Genomic DNA, 17,628 nt, shown 5'->3' with positions numbered 1-17,628 from the left:
CTAACATCCCCCTATTTTGCCCCCCACCCCTGGCCCCCGCCCTGGCAACCACCATTCAGCTCTCTGCTTATGTACTATAATTTGCATACCTTGGGACTGACCTATTTTAATTGTGCGATTCATGATTTTAGGTAAATTTGCAGAGTTACGCAGTCATCATCACATTCCAGTGTTTAGGACATTTTCATCCTGCAAAAAGTTCCCATTTGCAGTTAAGGAAATCTTTACTTTGACAGCGTATTTGGGGGTGGTTCCTATTCTTGTACTTGATCTTACTCTATATTGGACATGTAAACGGATAAGGTCCAGGATGGACCTGAAAAGTTTTTGAGATGAGAAAGGGATCAGGGGACCTGATGTCGGTGTTAATCACATTTTCACAGAGGACTGAGCATGAAAATACCAGAAGCCATACTGGGTACAAATAGAAGTGACCAGACAGTTGGAAGTTAGCAAAGGAATCAGGACAAGTGAATTCAGGAGAAATGGAAATAGGCAATGGAGGGCAGGGAAATCATACTGGACTTCACTTAAAGGTAATATAATTAAGCCTGGAAGTTTTTTTTTAATAGGGTAAGAATAGGGCTAAAGAAAGGTATATAGAAAAGAGGTCTTAATGGTCAAGAAATGGCAGAAAAGAGGGATGATAGGAGCTATGTGATCAGAGACAATAGGCAAATTTCCTTTGAGGTAAGTTGAGCTGAAATGAATTTTAGGATTTTTCCTTCTTGATTCGCATCACCTGTCACAGTGCTAATAAATAGCAGAATCAACTGTGTTGTTCCAAACATCGATTCTAAAATTTCTATGAAACCGGTATTTCTTTCTTTTTTTTTTTTAAAGATTAGTTTCAAAGATAAACATTAATTCAAGCTTTGATCATGTAACTAATTTAATTATATAAGTGAAATCCATAGGAGGCAAATAAAGCAAATAACATTTTCCTTCTAGTTATTTTCTCTAAAGCCATTAATTCTGACAAAAATTGGAAAGGATGCGTGGGGGAAAGCAGAGAGTCATGTTTTTCACCTTCTACAGTTTCATGAAACACATTGTTAAACCCTGCGAAGCCAAAAGGGTATATTCAAGTGCACTAAGGTGTAAATTTTCATTTATTATCCACATAGTTTTCTTCTCAGTTAGAACTGAGAGAGTGCCTGTCCCTCCCTCTGGATTCAAGAGATCGTTTTTTTACAAGTAGTGCTTGAGCTGAGAAAGAGTAAGTGGGAACAGTCCTTAGATTTCTCTCTGGAGATTTGGTTCTGCCACAGGAGCAGAGGCACATTACTCTATAACATTCTTTTTTCTATGTTCCTCAACCCTCATCCCCTCCTCCCTGATCTTTTCCTTCCCTTTTCCCTCCCGTTCTCTTCTTCGTTTCTAATCTACATTCTTCCATGACTCTATTTACCAAAATAGTGGTTTAGTTGGACACATAGGTTAAGGGGTGGAAGGTGCAGTGGCCTGGGGGAGGAAAAGGCAAGCCCCAAGGTCTGGGTGTGGGCAGGGAGTGAGGGAAGAATTGCTTTATGTCCTTCTGCTCGCCTGCCCCCTGCCTCCTTCACCCCTTAGCATAAGTCAAGGATTTCAATATCTTAGAATAAGAACAAGAGATGGGAAGAGCAGTTTGTAGGATAGAAGATGATGGTGGCTTGCACCTGGGTTGTTGCAGTGAGTATGGAAATAAATGGTTGGATTCTGCTTATTTTTTGAAGGAAAACGCAGAATTGTCTGCGGGAAAAAAAAAAAAAGGACAAAGGTATAGAGGAAGAGAAGAGACACACATCGCCTCAAAAGGACTTGCCGTGCACTAGGATGGGAAAGTGTCTAGAAAGAGCTGGTTGTTTTTTTGTTTGTTTTTTGTTTGTTTTTGTTTTTTTTTTTTTAAGGAGCTGGTTGTTGAGGACGAAGAGAAGAGAGGGAGCCCAGTTTGGGGCATGGTAATTTGGAGCTGTGAGGAGGAGGCCTTTTGTTTTTAATTAGAGTTCTGGGAAAAGGCCTAGGCTAGAGTTGTGAATTTGGGCATCATCACAACTAAAGTATTTAAGCCACGAGATTAAATGAAATTACTTAGGAAGGGCATGGAAACTAAAAAAAAGGTAGTGCCCCAAGGAGTGAGCTTTGGAAGGTGCCAGCACTAGAGGATGGGAGCTGAAGGAGGACCAGCAGAAAGCCATTCGGATGAATAAGTACTCAGAACACGCGATCACTGTTTTAGTCGTACTTTGATTAGCAATTAGAGTTTATGAATACTAATGTTATCTCACTATGTGCTTTTCTTTACAACTCCAAAATAAGACACCTCTGATAACAACACACACATGCCCCTGTGAGTTACGGGCGTGTGTGTGTTTTCTAATTAAATTGATATATAATTCAATAGAGGCGTATTTAAGTGGTGTAGATATACAGGAGTATACCTTAATTCACTATTTCATCAATAGAAGGATATTACAAAATGAATTTCAATTTTCATTATCCATGATTTGCTATATATTATTTACATCCTATAAATTTTTTTATTTTATATATATATATATATATATATATATATATTTTTTTTTTGTCCAGGCAAATGCTTTTTCTTTCTTCTGGTTTTGTCTGATTGATAGTTGGTTCAAGTGTTTAGATTCAGTTTAAATTTCAGACCACTATAAAATAGAGTTTGGCTATATTCTTTTTATCTCAATAATTAAATTATACTCATGACTTTCCATTTAAGAAGCTATAACTATTAAAATATATGACATGTTTAAAGAGTAAAGCGCTGAATAGGTAAAGGAAATTTATGTACACTTAAAATTATTTTGTGGGTGGTGATATTTTTTTTTTCCATGCCATACTATTTCATCCTGGACATCAACATTGGCTTTTATTGCGGAAAATGAATCTTTCTGCCTCACTAGGTAAGATGCTCATCGTTAAATGACTTAACCGGGAGAACCAATGCCTGCTATGTAACTTTGATCCGGTGGAGACGGACTTAGGAGCAGGGGCAGGGGTTATGGGAGTGTCCCACGATGGAGACTGGGGAAGAAGAGGAAGAGGAAAGGGAGTATGATGAAAACCCAAGGGCGGCAGCATGAGGAATGAGAAGGGAAGTGAAACAACCTGTGCTAGATACACAGATGGAGTCCAAAGCTAGTCTTGTAAAGGGTATCATGGAAATGAGTCGAACTCAAGCGCGAGGAACTTGAAACGTAGTTAGAACAAGAAAAAGGACTTTTTATCAGAGTCCTGGTGTAGCGAGATCAAGATTTAGAGGAGATTCACAGCCAAAAGTGCTCAGCTATGCCTCCGCGTTGGATTTCCCAAGGGGGTCGTAACAAATGCTACAACCCGCCGAAGCCGAATCTTTTAGTCTTGCCAGGGAATCTGCATTTTTTAAAAAAACACCAGGCCCTCTCCTCATCCCCAAGTGATTCACATGCCTGCCTGCTAAAATTTGAGGACCACCGAACTAGCAATAGGGAAAGAACATACAAGAAACAAATCTTGAAAAGGCCTGCAGTAGACGCAAATGGAGAGGAATTCTAAAGGAATTTGCAGAGTAAAGCCTATGTAGGAAAAAAAGAATAATGAAGGTAGGGGCACCTTGGTGGCTCAGTCGGTTGAGCGTCAGACTGTTAGTTTTTGCTCAGGTCGTGATCTCAGAGTCCTGGGGTGGGAATTCAAGCCCCACCCGGGGCTCTGTGCTCAGCGCAGTCTACTTGGAATTCTTTCCTCCTCCCTCCCTCTCCCCCTCTGCCCCTCATCCCTGCTCTCACACCTTGAGTGCACACATACTCTCTCTCTCTCAAATAAATAAATGATAGATGGATAGATAGATAAATAAATAAATAAATAAATAAATAAATAAATAAATAAATAAAATCTTTAAAAAATAATAATGATGAAAGTAGGTACCGTTCAGGAATAAAGTAACGGGGAACTTGCAGGGAGGTATGACATGAATACAGATGGAAGGCAATGGTGACAGGAGTCAAAAGAGTGCATGGGATTGCTTCGTGAGAGGGCAGCCGTGACCCCCTCGGAGAGGTCAGTTATGGGAAGAGAAAGATGGAAGATCACACATGGCCCTGAGAACTCTGCTCTTGAGCTAAGCCGTGGGAGGCCTGTGGGCACAGAGAGCGCAGCCGTGGCGAGGGGCCACCAAGCAGCTCCTGCAGGTTACAGGTCTGTGGTTAAGTCTCTCTCTGCTGTCGGAGGAGCTGGCTATCAAACACCATCCCCACCCCATGGCCCACCGAGATCTTTAGATAATCATTTTCTTTGCAAAAATAACACGGCGTGGTTTCATTTCCTAGTCCACTGTGTCTTACAGAGAGATGAGTAAGGGGACACCGCAGGCTGTGATTCTTGTCGGGGGCCTTAGCACACTCCCCCATGAGATCAGATGAACCAGAAAAAGTTAGGATAACTGGCAGGGACAATTGTTTTCCTTCTCCTCCTCACCATTGTTCTTTGTTCATTTCCTTTAATTTGCATTGCAATATGCATAATAAGTAGTTATGTTTTATTTTTAGGCTCCCACTTCTGAAACGTGAAAGTCTGTGAGTGCAAAATTAAGAGCAAATTCTCCTGTCGCACAGTAGCAACGTGTTTCTGAGCTTTCACAAGCCTGTATCCCTCCTCAGCTTCTTGTCCTATCTTCTGAATAGTCCAAGCAACCAAGGATGTTTCTTTTAATCATTGAGATAAACAAATAAATAAGATAACAGGAATATTCATTGTACGTTTATAAAAGGAGTGTTGTCTTCCTGCAGAAACTGATCCTTTCCCCTAAAAATCATTAGTGTAAATGGAGAGGGAGGGAGAGTGCTCCCTAGATGTTAATTTTTCTTACTGGATTCTAAGATTTGTAAATAAGAAATGGAATTATGGGAATTTTAATAATTTAACTGGTAAGTGTAGAGAAAATACTCAATAAATACTCAGCACAGGTTGCAAGGTGTACCTGAAAAATGCTTTGACAGCCGGATGCAAAGGGATGTAAGCAGGTGCTTGCACCAACCATGTCAACTTGCCCATTCTTTCTCTTTGGCTGGTATTTTGCTGGTTTTTTCCCTCCCCTGCTGAAATGCCTCCTTCGTCTCTCGTAATCCAAAGATTCCTTCATTCCATGGAATCCTAATCCTCATAACCCTCATAGTATGCTTGACCAATTCATAGGTGATGATTATAAAAGTCAGTAATTTTTCAATTAGTGATCAATTTTAGATTTTTTTTAAAGTCAAATGAGAAACCACTGGGAACAAAATGGGTAGTGATACGACAGCACAATGACATTGTTATGCTATAGATATTCTTGTTCTATCCATCCAATAAATTTCTCCTCATGCCCACTTGGCATTAATTTATTTTCTTCCCATTTCTTGGCTATTAAAATTTACTCACCCTGCCCTATGTCTTATGGGGGAAAAATAGAGGTAGTACTTATTGAACGCTTGCTCCGTGTTAGGCACTATTTTAGGCATTTCACATGAATGATGGCAAATCGTACCCACCTCTTAGAATTCTTACATATTTATTCCTAATTTCCTGTGGAGGAAACTGAAGTCTGCCTAAGGTCACCCAGCTAGTAGGTAGCAGAGCCAGGATTTATATACAGATTAGCCTGAATATAAAAGCTCATAGTTTTCCCTCTCTACTAATGTGACTTCAAGCTTTATTAGCAATTAACAATAATTTGTTTTGAATACTGACACCTGATGTATGTAATTGTAAAGAATCTTCCTGGTGATTTAGAAGTGGTTCACTTTTAAAATCTTAAAAAAAAAAGAATACCTTGGTCTTAAAAAAATACCTTGGTCATTTTACCTAAAAACCTCTTAGAATGGTTCTGATCTGTCCAAAAGGAAGTCCTGCTATTTGGAGTTCTGTGTCTCATTTGCCGTCTGGTACTAGGGGCTGCAAATTCTTTCTGCTTTTTGTGTAACTTGTCTTTATCTTTGTTGTTCCAGTACTGGATACCAGTTTATTTACTATTCACCTGAAAACACAGCCAAAGCAAAAGAAGTTCTCAGCAACATCAATCAACTACAACCTCTGATAGCAACCCATGCAGACCTGCTGCTTAATTCTGCAAGCCAGCATTCTCCAGACAGCTTGAAGAATTCTTTAAAGATGCTTTCAGAAAAAGTAAGACCCAAATCACCACTACAGTGGGGAAAATGAAATCCCCAAATCCCCGTTGGTGTTGCTTTCTGCATACATTGCCTTTCATAGCATCTGGAAATGTAAAATAGCCTAGGTTAAAAAGTAAGCTTCAAAGTATCGCCACAGGATCAAAACGAGCTGGCCTCATTCTCTTTTCCAGTCTTACTAAGCATTAATTTTTTTGAGTAGGAGATGTAACCTGTTATTGGCTGAGGTACATTTTCTCTTTTCTTCTTGACATCTATCATTCTCTTTGGTTCGTGGGCTTATTAAATGAGTTAAATTAGATTCTGAAAATTACTGTCCTCTGGCGATCAACTAATTTGTATGCATATGAAGCTATACATTTGAATAGGAATGTCATGTCATTTGAAAGCAGGACTCTGATGTGGCTTCCTATCGGCAGCATGGGGTAATCCTCTGTCTCAGTTTGCTTTCTGCAACCTTATCTGCTGGGAGAAGGTTTTAAAAGTTGCCAAAAATAATAGCTATTGTTTGGAATGTAGTGGGACCTAAGCCTTGATTTTTTTCAAAGGTGACTTGCCCTGGTGTATGCAAAGAGGAAAGGGAGGCTAGCATAGGGTAAAGACTCAACATCAACTTCCATAACTCATGAAGGCAGCTGAAAGGTTCAGAGAGAACCAAGACAGAAAAGATAAGTTGCAGCTCGATTTTCAATGTAAAACCAGTACACTCATCCTCAACCTTTGCATTCCGAGGACATCTTGCAGTTTCTTTATATTTCCAATAAATATGACCTTGAAGCAACTGAACAAAAAAAAAAAAAAGAAAGAAAGAAACTCTCATGGTATCTTTTCAGAATAAGGTAACTGTAGTTTGTCATGGCCCTAAAGAAGAGATTCATAGAAACCTGAGAATTATATATATATATATATTTATTATTATTACTATTCACATATGTTAATTTATAATATTAAAACCTAGCACTTAGTGAACATTTTAATGTGTCCATTATCATATATCTCCTTACAGAAAAAAACTAATGTCTGTTTTCTTTAAAAATTAGCCAATACCTATTCAAAAAAGTCAACTGAATTGTCTCATAAATCAAGAAGTGAAAAACGAAAACCTAAGATATCCAGTTCAAAATTCATCTCTCTTTCCATGACATAACAGGTACTTCCATCATGAAAAGGAGAGAAAAAAATGACCCATATTTTACAGATACCCTACTTTACCCAATATTGTGCTCTATGACTTACATTATTTCATTTAATTTTCAAATTTAAATTTCAAATCATGGGTGCATATTATCTCCATCTCACAGAGGAAAATGGCCAAAGCTCAGAGAAATTTTTTAAAAAGATGTATGAAATCGTGCAGCTAGAGTCAAAGGTAGGATTCAGACAAATCCTAGGCTCAAATCCAGGGCTCAAATCCAGACCTGACTGATTCTGGAGTGGAAAATCTTTCTGGTATCCCCTGTGTAATATATGTATTTTGACGTTTCCTTCTTAAAAATTTTTTAAGCATCTTTTGTTACTCCTCAGTAATACTCCTCAGTAATACTTAGGTATCCCAATAGTCAATAAACATCTCTAATAGTCAGTACATATGTCAGTACATATGTAAGTACATATGTCATAACTAGAAAAAAGCAGAGGGAAAGAGGAGAGTGTAATTATACTCTTATAATTATAAAAATATAATTATAATAAATAATTATATTATTTAGCATATAGTAAAATAATATAATTTCATTTTGGTTGATTTCTTTTTAGGATTTGTAGATGATGGGAGGTTTTTCTACATTCACCTGAGCAGACAATCTTTGCAAATGGCCTATTACTACAGTGATTACAGAGCAGGATTTCTATGCTCCTATACATTGGCCAGGGGCTCGTCATTTCATACATCATTTACAACTTGCCGCAATGACTGGGGCGGGGGGTGGGACAGGGTGTGTATTTTTTCCGTTAATTCAGCATTGCTCCAACTTTGTCCCCTATGTTTTTCTTTTTTTTTTTAAAACTTTTTTTATATATATTTTTTAATTTTTATTTATTTATGATAGTCACAGAGAGAGAGAGAGAGAGAGAGAGAGAGAGAGGCAGAGACACAGGCAGAGGGAGAAGCAGGCTCCATGCACCGGGAGCCCGACTTGGGACTCGATCCCGGGTCTCCAGGATCGCGCCCTGGGCCAAAGGCAGGCGCTAAACCGCTGCGCCACCCAGGGATCCCTATGTTTTTCTACTGAGTAGAGAAGCTTCATCTACTAATAAATCCGTCAGCCTTTGAAATCAGGGGGCCTTTTTCAAATTAAGTGTGCAAGCCATGCTTTATTTTAAGAATTCATGCCTGGATTTTCAAAGAATCATCTAAGAAGTTAACAGAGTTTTGCATAATATACGAAGACGACTACTGGCTTATTGTTTAAAACAACATATGATCCACAAACTTAGCATAAAAGATAAATATTATTAGCGGCATCTTAAATTTCAATTTAATATTAGAAAGATTTAGCTTAAAATATTCTGGATTTTTGTTGTTTTAAGATTTTATTTCTAAGTAATCTCTATACCCAACGTGGGGCTCAAGCATACAACCACAAGATCAAGAGTCGCATACTCAACTGACTGAGCCAGCCAGGTGCCCCAAGACATTTTGTCTTTAAGATCAGGTCTTGCACACTGTGGGTTAGAGCATAAAAATCCTCTTTTTGTGGATAGTCCCCTTGTTTCTCTTATTGAGTCTGAACTGATATGTTTAGAAAATAAGTACTTTGGTTTTTCTCTTTGGAACTCATTCATATGGCATATTCAATTCATAATAAGTATTATCTGTGTTCATACTTATCGAAGAAGCTCTATAGCCCAATGTGGGAGAGTTCTCTGTACTAGGCATTCATTTATTTTGTAATGAGGTGACATCTCTCCTCTTAGGAAACATGTTGCATCTGGAGATGATAGCATTGGACAAATTATCAGATTTATTATATACTCAGAACCTGGGGGTGGAAAGCAAAGACAGAGAAACCCAACTGCATGTCCAGAGAATCTCAGAGCAGCAGTATTTGTAGATTTGAAGACAATTCATATCATGTCTACCATTACTGATAACCAAGCCACAGGACTGAGGCTCCCAGCAAAATTCCATCCCTCTAAACAACTACTGGTGGAAAAAACAAACATAATTTATGAAAAGTAAAAATATTTACTGAATTCTTACAAATGATCAGGTGTGGTTTCTAGACACACAAAATGGAATAAGACACAAATCTGTTCCTGATTCAAAGTTCTTGATGGTAATGGTTATTTGTGATGCTAATGATGATGATAATAATGGCTAGTATTTATTAGAGGCTTAATAACTGTGAATGGGGTATTATGGGGTATTATTACGACTTTCCACAAGTCCATGAAGTGGCACTATTATTTTCAACATTTAATCTTTCTAGTCCTATGAAGTAGGTGCTGCTGATATCCTTATTTTATACAGTAGGGGAAGTTGAGGTACAGAAATATATATAATGCACATACCTCCTGAGTCTAGGTCCAGATGCTGTGAGTTTAACTGCTACACAATATGGTCAAATATTCCATGAGTTCTATGATGGACACTTGTATATACAACTAAGGAAAGAAGTAGGGATATGGGGGGTGAGAATGGGGAAGACAACACTGAAATTCCATAGAATAAAAATTTTTAATAATTTTTCATGTCCTAATATGCATAAACTCAAATTATTCCAATTTTTAAATTATTAGTATACCTCCCAATGAATGACTGGGTTTGTCTCTTGCATATTAATTCATGAAAATAATAAAGAAAATACTTAATCTTATAGGGTCATAACAAAAGGCAGACTCTGGGTTTATATGAATCGCTTGAATAGAGAAGACAAAGGATAGGCCAAATTTTTAACATTAGATCTGAAAGGTTAATAATAGGGTGGGATAAAAGTATATTTTCCTTCCCACTCAACTGAAAGATGCAATACTATGAAAAAGAAAAAAGAGAAAAAAGTAATGTGATGAAATTCAAACTGAAAAAATAAGGACCAAAGTATAGATAGTGTATAGGTATCCAGTATCTCATAGCTTAGATATATGTGTGACATTAGCTTTAATGCCCATCACATTCTCTATTTAATAGAGATTGATAGATCTTGTTTAGAAAATCATTATTATTCTTGCTCATCAAAAAGCAATATCAAACGCTTAATTATGTGACATTATACTAGATGTTGTAGGACAAATACTACATAGATAGGGCCCTTAACTAATTTCCAGTATCCTTTAACCTGAAACATCCTATAGGATTCAAAAGCAGGAAACATGGGACGCCTGGGGGGCGCTCAGTGGTTGGGCATCTGCCTTTGGCTCAGGGCATGGCCCCAGGGTCCTGGGATCGAGTCCCCCATCAGGCTCCCTGCATGGAGCCTGCTTCTCCCTCTGCCAGTGTCTCTGCCTCTGTGTGTCTCTCATGAATAAATAAATAAAGTCTTAAAAAAAAAAAAGAAAAAAGTAAAAATGAAGATGAAATTTTGTGATAGTATTTCTATTTATTTTTTTATACTTCCCTTTTAAATGTTAAATATTTAATTGGCGAAATAAGCATATACCAAACAAAAAATGAAGCAGGAAAATATAACCCATAACCACAAGAAAAATCAAGCAGCAGAAACAGACCTAGAAATGGCAGAGATGATTAAATTAGCAGATCAGGACCTTACAACAGCAACTCTAAATATGCTCCATATATTTAGGGCAGCAGAGAAACACAACAGCATGAGGGGAAAATAGAAAGATTAAAAAGAATAACATAGAAATGAGAAAAATGTACAGTATAATTTCTGAAATAAAAATATGTACAAGGTGGACTTAGCAGATTGGTCACTTGAGAAGAATAAATAGTGAACTTGGAAACATAATATCAGAAACCATTTAATTGAAGTACAGAGAGAAAAAGACATAAAAACATAAATAGAACATGAATGACTTAAAGAACAATACCAAGACATCTAATATGCATGTCATTGGAGTCCCGGAAGAAGCAGAGACGAAGACCGACAAATATTTGCTGAAAGGATGATGAAAACTCTTCAAAATTCAACGAAAGAATGAAACTATAGATCCAAGAATCTCAATGTACTGCAAGCAGAATAAACATTACAAAAAATGAAGATACATCATCAAACTGCTGAGAGGCAGAGATAAAGTAAAATAGAGGAAAAAAAGAGACATATAACAGAATTACTTGCAGGCTTCTTATTAGACACTATGTAAGCTGGAAGACAATAGAGTCATATCTTCAAAGTACTGACACACACAAAGTATGATTCCATATCAAGAGAAGATATCTTTCAAAAATAAAGATGAAATAAAGACCATTTTAGACAAATAAAAACTGAGAGATTTCATAGAAAGCTTGTACTCCTGCAGATTTTAAAGTAGTCTTCAGGCAGAAGGAAGTGATAACATGAAGAAAAATAGATCTACACAAAAGAATAAAAAGCACCAGAAATGGCAAGTATGTGGACAGATACAAAAAAATGCAAACTTTGGTTTGCTTAGACACATTTACTCTTTATTTTATGTCTTTTTTAAAAAAAAAAAAGATTTTATGTATTTATTCATGAGAGACACAGAGAGAGGCAGGGACACAGGCAAAGGGAGAAGCAGGCTCCCTGCAGGGAGCCCAACGTGGGACTCAGTCCCAGGACCCCGGGGTCACGCCCTGAGCCCAAGGCGGCGCTAAACCGCTGAGCCACCCGGGCTGCCCCAACACATGTAACAGTATTACCCAGGGATGCCCAGGTGGCTCAGTCATTTATGTGTCTGACTCTTGATTTAGGCTTAGGTCATAACCTCAGAGTCCTGAGGTTGAGCTCCATGTGGGCTCTGAGCTCAGCACAGGGTCTACTTGAGATTCTCTGTCTCCTTCTCCCTCCACCCCTCCCCCTGCGTATGTTCTAAATAATAAATACAATCTTTCAAAAAAAAATTCACTCCCTCCCTTTCTCTCTGCCCCTCCCCCACTCACACTCTTCGTGCTCACTCTCTCTCAAAAAAAAGAAAAGAAAAACAACTTAGAAAAAAATAAAAAATAAATAAAAGTAATACCCAATGTATTATGTGGCTTGTAACTTATTAGTGTATGGATGGACATCAATGGAATGGATTAGACAATCTAGAAATATATCCACACATATATATTTAAATAACTTTAGACAAAAGTACAAAGAAAATTCACTGGGAAAATGATGTATTTTTAACGTAAAACTCAGGAACAATTAGATATCCATATGCAAAAAAAATTGAACCTTTCCTTATTTTTACTTCACACATCTATAAAAATTATTTCAAAATGATTCATAGATGTTAATATACAAGCTAAAAAAAAAAAGCAAACAAAAAAGGTCTAGAAGACAACAAAGGAGAAGATTTTTGTCATCCTGAGTTAGGCAAATATTTCTAGAACCCAAAACTAGGAACCAAAAAAGAAAGTAAATGATATATAAGACATTGTCAAAACCAAAAACTTTGATTAAAGTTTTCAGAGACACTATTCAGAAGACACTATTAAAAAATGAAAAGGTAACGGGACGCCCGGGTGGCTCAGTGGTTGAGCGTCTGCCTTCAGCTCAGGACGTGACCCCGGGGTCCTGGGACCGAGTCCCACATCGGGCTCCTTGCATGGAGCCCGCTTCTCCCTCTGCCTGTGTCTCTGCCTCTCTGTGTGTGTCTCTCCAATGAATACATAAATAAAATCTTTAAAAAAATGAAATGGCAAGTCATGGACTGAGAGAAAATATTTGTAAAATATGCATATCACAAAGGACTTACATCAGAATATATATTCTTTCAACTTAACAATAGGCCGAACAACTCAATTAAAAATGGGCCAAAGAATCAAAATGGCATTTTAACCAGAGAAGATCTATGGATGACAAATAAATACATGTAAAGATGTTCATCATCATTTGTTTTTAGGGAAATGCAAAATTAGACTAAAATGAGATAGTAGTAACTACCCACTAGAGTAGCTGAAGTCCAACAGGTTCAGCCTATGAGGAGTTGGGGAGGATATGGAACAACTGGAACATTCATATGTCACTTATAGGTACTGAGAAAGGTCCAGCAGTGTCTCAGGAAGTTTACATACGTATATGTCTATAAGGTCATAGATGTCTATGATCACTCCTGGTTATTTACCCAAGAGAAAGTCTCGTACACAAACCGGAAGGTGACTGAGTAAGGGAGGATGAAGACATGCTTGGTGGCGATCACCCCCGTAGGAATAGAGAAACTGAGCTAGGACAGTGGGTTTGAATAGCTGGAGGTTATTGGGCGTTGCAAAGTGTCGGGATTGCTCTCGGGGGGAACCTGCTAAAACTGCAGATTCTGTTTCAGCAGTTCTGGGCTGGGATTCAAGGAGCTGCATGTTACCATCAGTGGCCTTGAAGAACGTCCTGTAGAAAGAAGCATCACCCTGAGAAAAGTGAATCAACCAGTAAGGAGACTCTGGGAAGTATCCGCATGCGATGTAGGAAGGATCTTTTTTTTTTTTTTTAATATTTTATTTTAAATAAAATTTTATTTTATATAAAATAACTATTTTATTTAAAATTTTATTTTATTTAAATATTTTATTTATTTATTCATGAGAGACATAGACAGAGAGGCAGAGACACAGGGAGAGGAAGAAGCAGGCTCCATGCAGGGAGCCCGACGTGGGACTCAATCCCGGATCCCAAGATCACGCCCTGAGCCAAAGGCAAGATGCTCAACCACTGAGCCACCCAGGCGTCCCTGTAGGAAGGATCTTAACTAGGACTAGCTGTGGAACTAGAAAGGACTAATCTTTGAGATTACTGAAAAGGCATAACTAGTAGAAATTGATGACTAATCTAGCAAATAAGTGTTGCTGAGGATCCAGAGCTCTGAGTGGCTGCAGAGCGACAATCCCACACAGTTTGAAAAGCTGAGCAGAACCCACTTAGTAAAAACACTTGGGATCGGGCTGCGACTTCTAAACTGGAGAGACTTTCAGACGGAGATAGGGAACAGTGCTGGGGCAGGAAGGGAGTAGAGATGGATTTGGGAGCCCAGGGCGTGAAGATGATAGCTGAAGCCTTGGAGAAAGGCGTTATGTCACCGATGGAAACCGTGCTTCCAAGAAAATGGCTTCAGGTCCCTTAGGATCCACTTACCCGATTTTGAATGAGCCAGGAATGAGGAGTCAACACAGGAAACTGAAAAGGACATTTAAGAAAGAGGAGCATGGAGCATAAATAAAAGAGTGCATGCACGTCACAGTTTTCAGAGAACTAGCCTGGAGGTCTCACAGGTAGGCATCGTAATTTTGTGCAAACCAGGGAAAAGCGATTATGTGATTCAGCCAAGGTCAAGCGAATAATTCGTATGGCCTGCCCAGATGTCAAGTGCCTCTCCTGAAGGTTCGATGTTCTTTTCTCTGAGCAATGTTGAACGCATGTTAGTGGACTAATTCCAGAGTATAGCACTGTTGCCCTTCGAAATCATAAAGCATATCAATTTTTTTTTAAATCACCAGGGGTGCCTGAGTGGCTCAGTCCGTTGAGCAACTGACTCTTGGTTTCAGCTCAGGTCATGACCTCACGGGTGTTGGGGGCAAGCTGCAGAGGGCTCCACACTCGCTGGGAGTCTGCTTGGAGCATTCCCCCCCTCTGTCCCTCCGCCCTTCAAATAAATAAATAAATCTCTAAAAAAATAAAAATAACCAAACTTGTGATAATTTTGCAATATATGCTAATGTCGAATCTTTGTGCTGTACACATGAAACTAATATAACACCGTATGTCAATTATTCCTCAATAATAAAAAAGAAATCAAATGGTATCATATAGGGACCATGCAGCGGATGAAAATAAATGAAGCTGGGCAGCCCCGGGGGCTCAGCGGTTTAGCGACGCCTTCAGCCGGGGTGTGATAAGGAGACCTGGGATCGAGTCCCGCGTCGGGCTCCCTGCATGGAGCCTGCTTCTCCTTCTGCCTGTGTCTCTGCCTCTCTCTCTCTCTCTCTCTGTGTGTGTGTGTGTGTGTGTGTCTGTCATGAATAAATAAATAAAAAATCTTAAAAAAAAAAAGAAAATAAATGAAGCTAATTGTGTGCAAAGCAATAGAGAGTGGTAGGGTCTGGAAAAAAAATAAACAGGATTCTTTTTTGTCATTTTCATGAGTACAATAATAATCGCCGTTTATGTCATTGGCTACTTCTGTATTTTAGGTGGGGTTAGGCCTTGCTTTGAACCTTTTCAGTGAGAAAAGGAGAGTCTAAATAGAATGATACTTTGCTTAATTTGTTGAGATCTCTAGTTGACAAGGGCCATTTTAAGTAAACACATGCCTGACTATCCCTCTGCCGTTAATATTTAGGAACCCAGGAAATTCATCCCCAGGAGAAGTAATTTTACTGGTTTTATACCTGTGGATTATTCTGTGTGTTACTTTGAGGAACACTTGCATGAGAATATGAGCTGGGAAAAGGTCAGTAAGGCAGGAAAACATTTCATTTTCAAGATAACATTTCTCTCTCTTTTTAAATATCAAAAATAAATAAATAAATAAATAAATAAATAGAACTTTTTTTGCTACGTTATTAAACGACTTTAAAGAAATTGTTCTGCCTACCGTTATGATAACATTTACACAACTTTTTTTCTTTCACGTAATGCAATGTGAGCTGAGTCAGAAAAGGAAAAAGGTTGTCGGTACTTTGAGTCAGTGGGCAACTCAGACATGGTCGCGTCCTTCCCATGACTTTTCGCTCCCCTAGTATCAGCTCTGTTGCAAGAACAGCAGCATGCAGATGCGTTGGCATTAAGTGTTTACGTCGGCCTCTTCAAGCTGATTTATTTTGTCTGTAAGACATCAGGGTGTCCATTGGCCTACATTTACTCCGTAGTAGTGCTGGTCAAGAAAATTCCTAGGCCTTATGGTTATAGCAGTGGAATACGTAGCGATTTTCTAGCAAAGTGCAATTCTGTGCAAGGGGTCTTGACGGTGTAGAGAGTTCCCAAAGAGTCAGGACAATTTTTCAGTATGGACACAAAATGTTGCTGCAATATTTTGTGTGTTCATTCAGCTACCCCCCAGGAAAATTCTGGGTTGTGAAACGGTGAGAATCCGGTGTATTATCTTCCATGTCTTTGGCGATAAATCAACCCAAATGAGATTTGAATAAATGAAGTGGAATCTTTGTGCATGCATGTGATGGGAAGAAAATGATGGCAATTACAAGAACTGTGGATATCGTTGGGTGTGAATAGATATTCAGCTACATAGTAATTAGGTGACTGTTAGGGAGACTGGAGCTGTAGTAGCAAGAATTCAAAGAAGGCAAGCTGTTTTGCTCTAAAAATAAATCAAAAGAATTTATGGGAACTATCAATAAAGAAATAGTTGAGTTAAGCTGAATGGAAGCAAATTTGCATTCTTAAAATATTTAAATTCACGTTGATCGATCTAAGCACGCTATAAGAAGATTATGTAAATAACATGTTTCCCCATTTTGCTGTGACTCTACTGCCTTGTCTGAGTACTGTCTGGCTGAGTTTATCATCAGTGTTTTTTTTTTTTTTTTTTTGTAACTTTCATTCTCGTTTTAACGCTTCATCGTGAACATCAATTAACACTTCTCTTTGTGCCTTTCCAGCGTAAGCTGCCTCTTTATTTTGTTTTCCTAATTTATTAGCGAAGTGTTTTCCAACCCTTTATTCTTGTATATTCTTTTTTTTTTTTTAATATCTCTTGTCTACTTAACCTTCAAAGTGCCTTCAGTATGACCAGTAGATGGAAAGAGTAGTCGGAAACATCCCGCAGCGTTTACCAGGGGAGATAGGTGCGTCGGCGGTCATAGACGTGATGAGTTACAAGAGCGGGTCGATGCCCCACGCACCCGGGGGCCGGAGGCTGAGGACCAAGGGGAAGAAGAGCAGAAGCAAGCAGCTGACGGGGTCGGTGGGTGGCGTGGAGTAACGGGGAAAGCCGCGGAGCGCGTTAGCAAACTCGGCCTTGTTCCATTTGCGTTACCGGTGCCAGCCTGTTCTGCAGGGCACGGCTCGGGCGTCCTCGTTCCCTCATCTGGTCCATGAAGGCGTCTGACTGTAGGGTCTCTTCCAGCTCTTGAGCTTCGTGATCGATGGCAGAGACTTAACTACGTAGATACGACGCCGTCTCCTTAGGCAGTCGTTTTGCGTGAGGTCTGGTTGGTTTGCTTTCGTTGTTGACACTCACAACGGGGGTTCCTAAGGGATGATGTAGTGGCCGTCGGTCGGACTCGGCGCTGTTGAGTGCGTATGGCCAGTGCACCGATGCAGGGCTGCCTTGAGTCACGGCTGCGATGGCGTCAGCATCGCATCCGAGTGTCTCATGACATGGGGATGGTGTCAACTCTCCTTCAGAAGAACGCTAAGAGGTCAAGGCCTCCTTGCTAACAGCGAGTCCGTGCTTGAGGTGCGTGTCC

The 17,628-nt window shown here is 39.1% G+C and overlaps 1 protein-coding gene across 3 annotated transcripts in view; it reads left to right on the top strand.

Annotated features, from left to right (window-relative positions):
* INPP4B (inositol polyphosphate-4-phosphatase type II B) overlaps positions 1-17,628 on the top strand; it is a 371,833-nt gene that overhangs the window by 235,345 nt on the left and 118,860 nt on the right. For all 3 annotated transcript variants that reach the window (XM_055317016.1, XM_055317017.1, XM_055317018.1), the window contains one exon: positions 5,964-6,141. In XM_055317016.1, coding sequence (XP_055172991.1) covers positions 5,964-6,141 — 178 coding nt within the window. The remainder of the gene's footprint in view (positions 1-5,963; positions 6,142-17,628) is intronic.

Source organism: Nyctereutes procyonoides, unplaced genomic scaffold, assembly GCF_905146905.1.
Source record: "Nyctereutes procyonoides isolate TBG_1078 unplaced genomic scaffold, NYPRO_anot_genome, whole genome shotgun sequence".
Lineage (NCBI taxonomy): Eukaryota > Metazoa > Chordata > Mammalia > Carnivora > Canidae > Nyctereutes > Nyctereutes procyonoides.
Note: the sequence above shows the minus strand (reverse complement) of the source record. Positions and strands in the feature narration are given on the sequence as shown.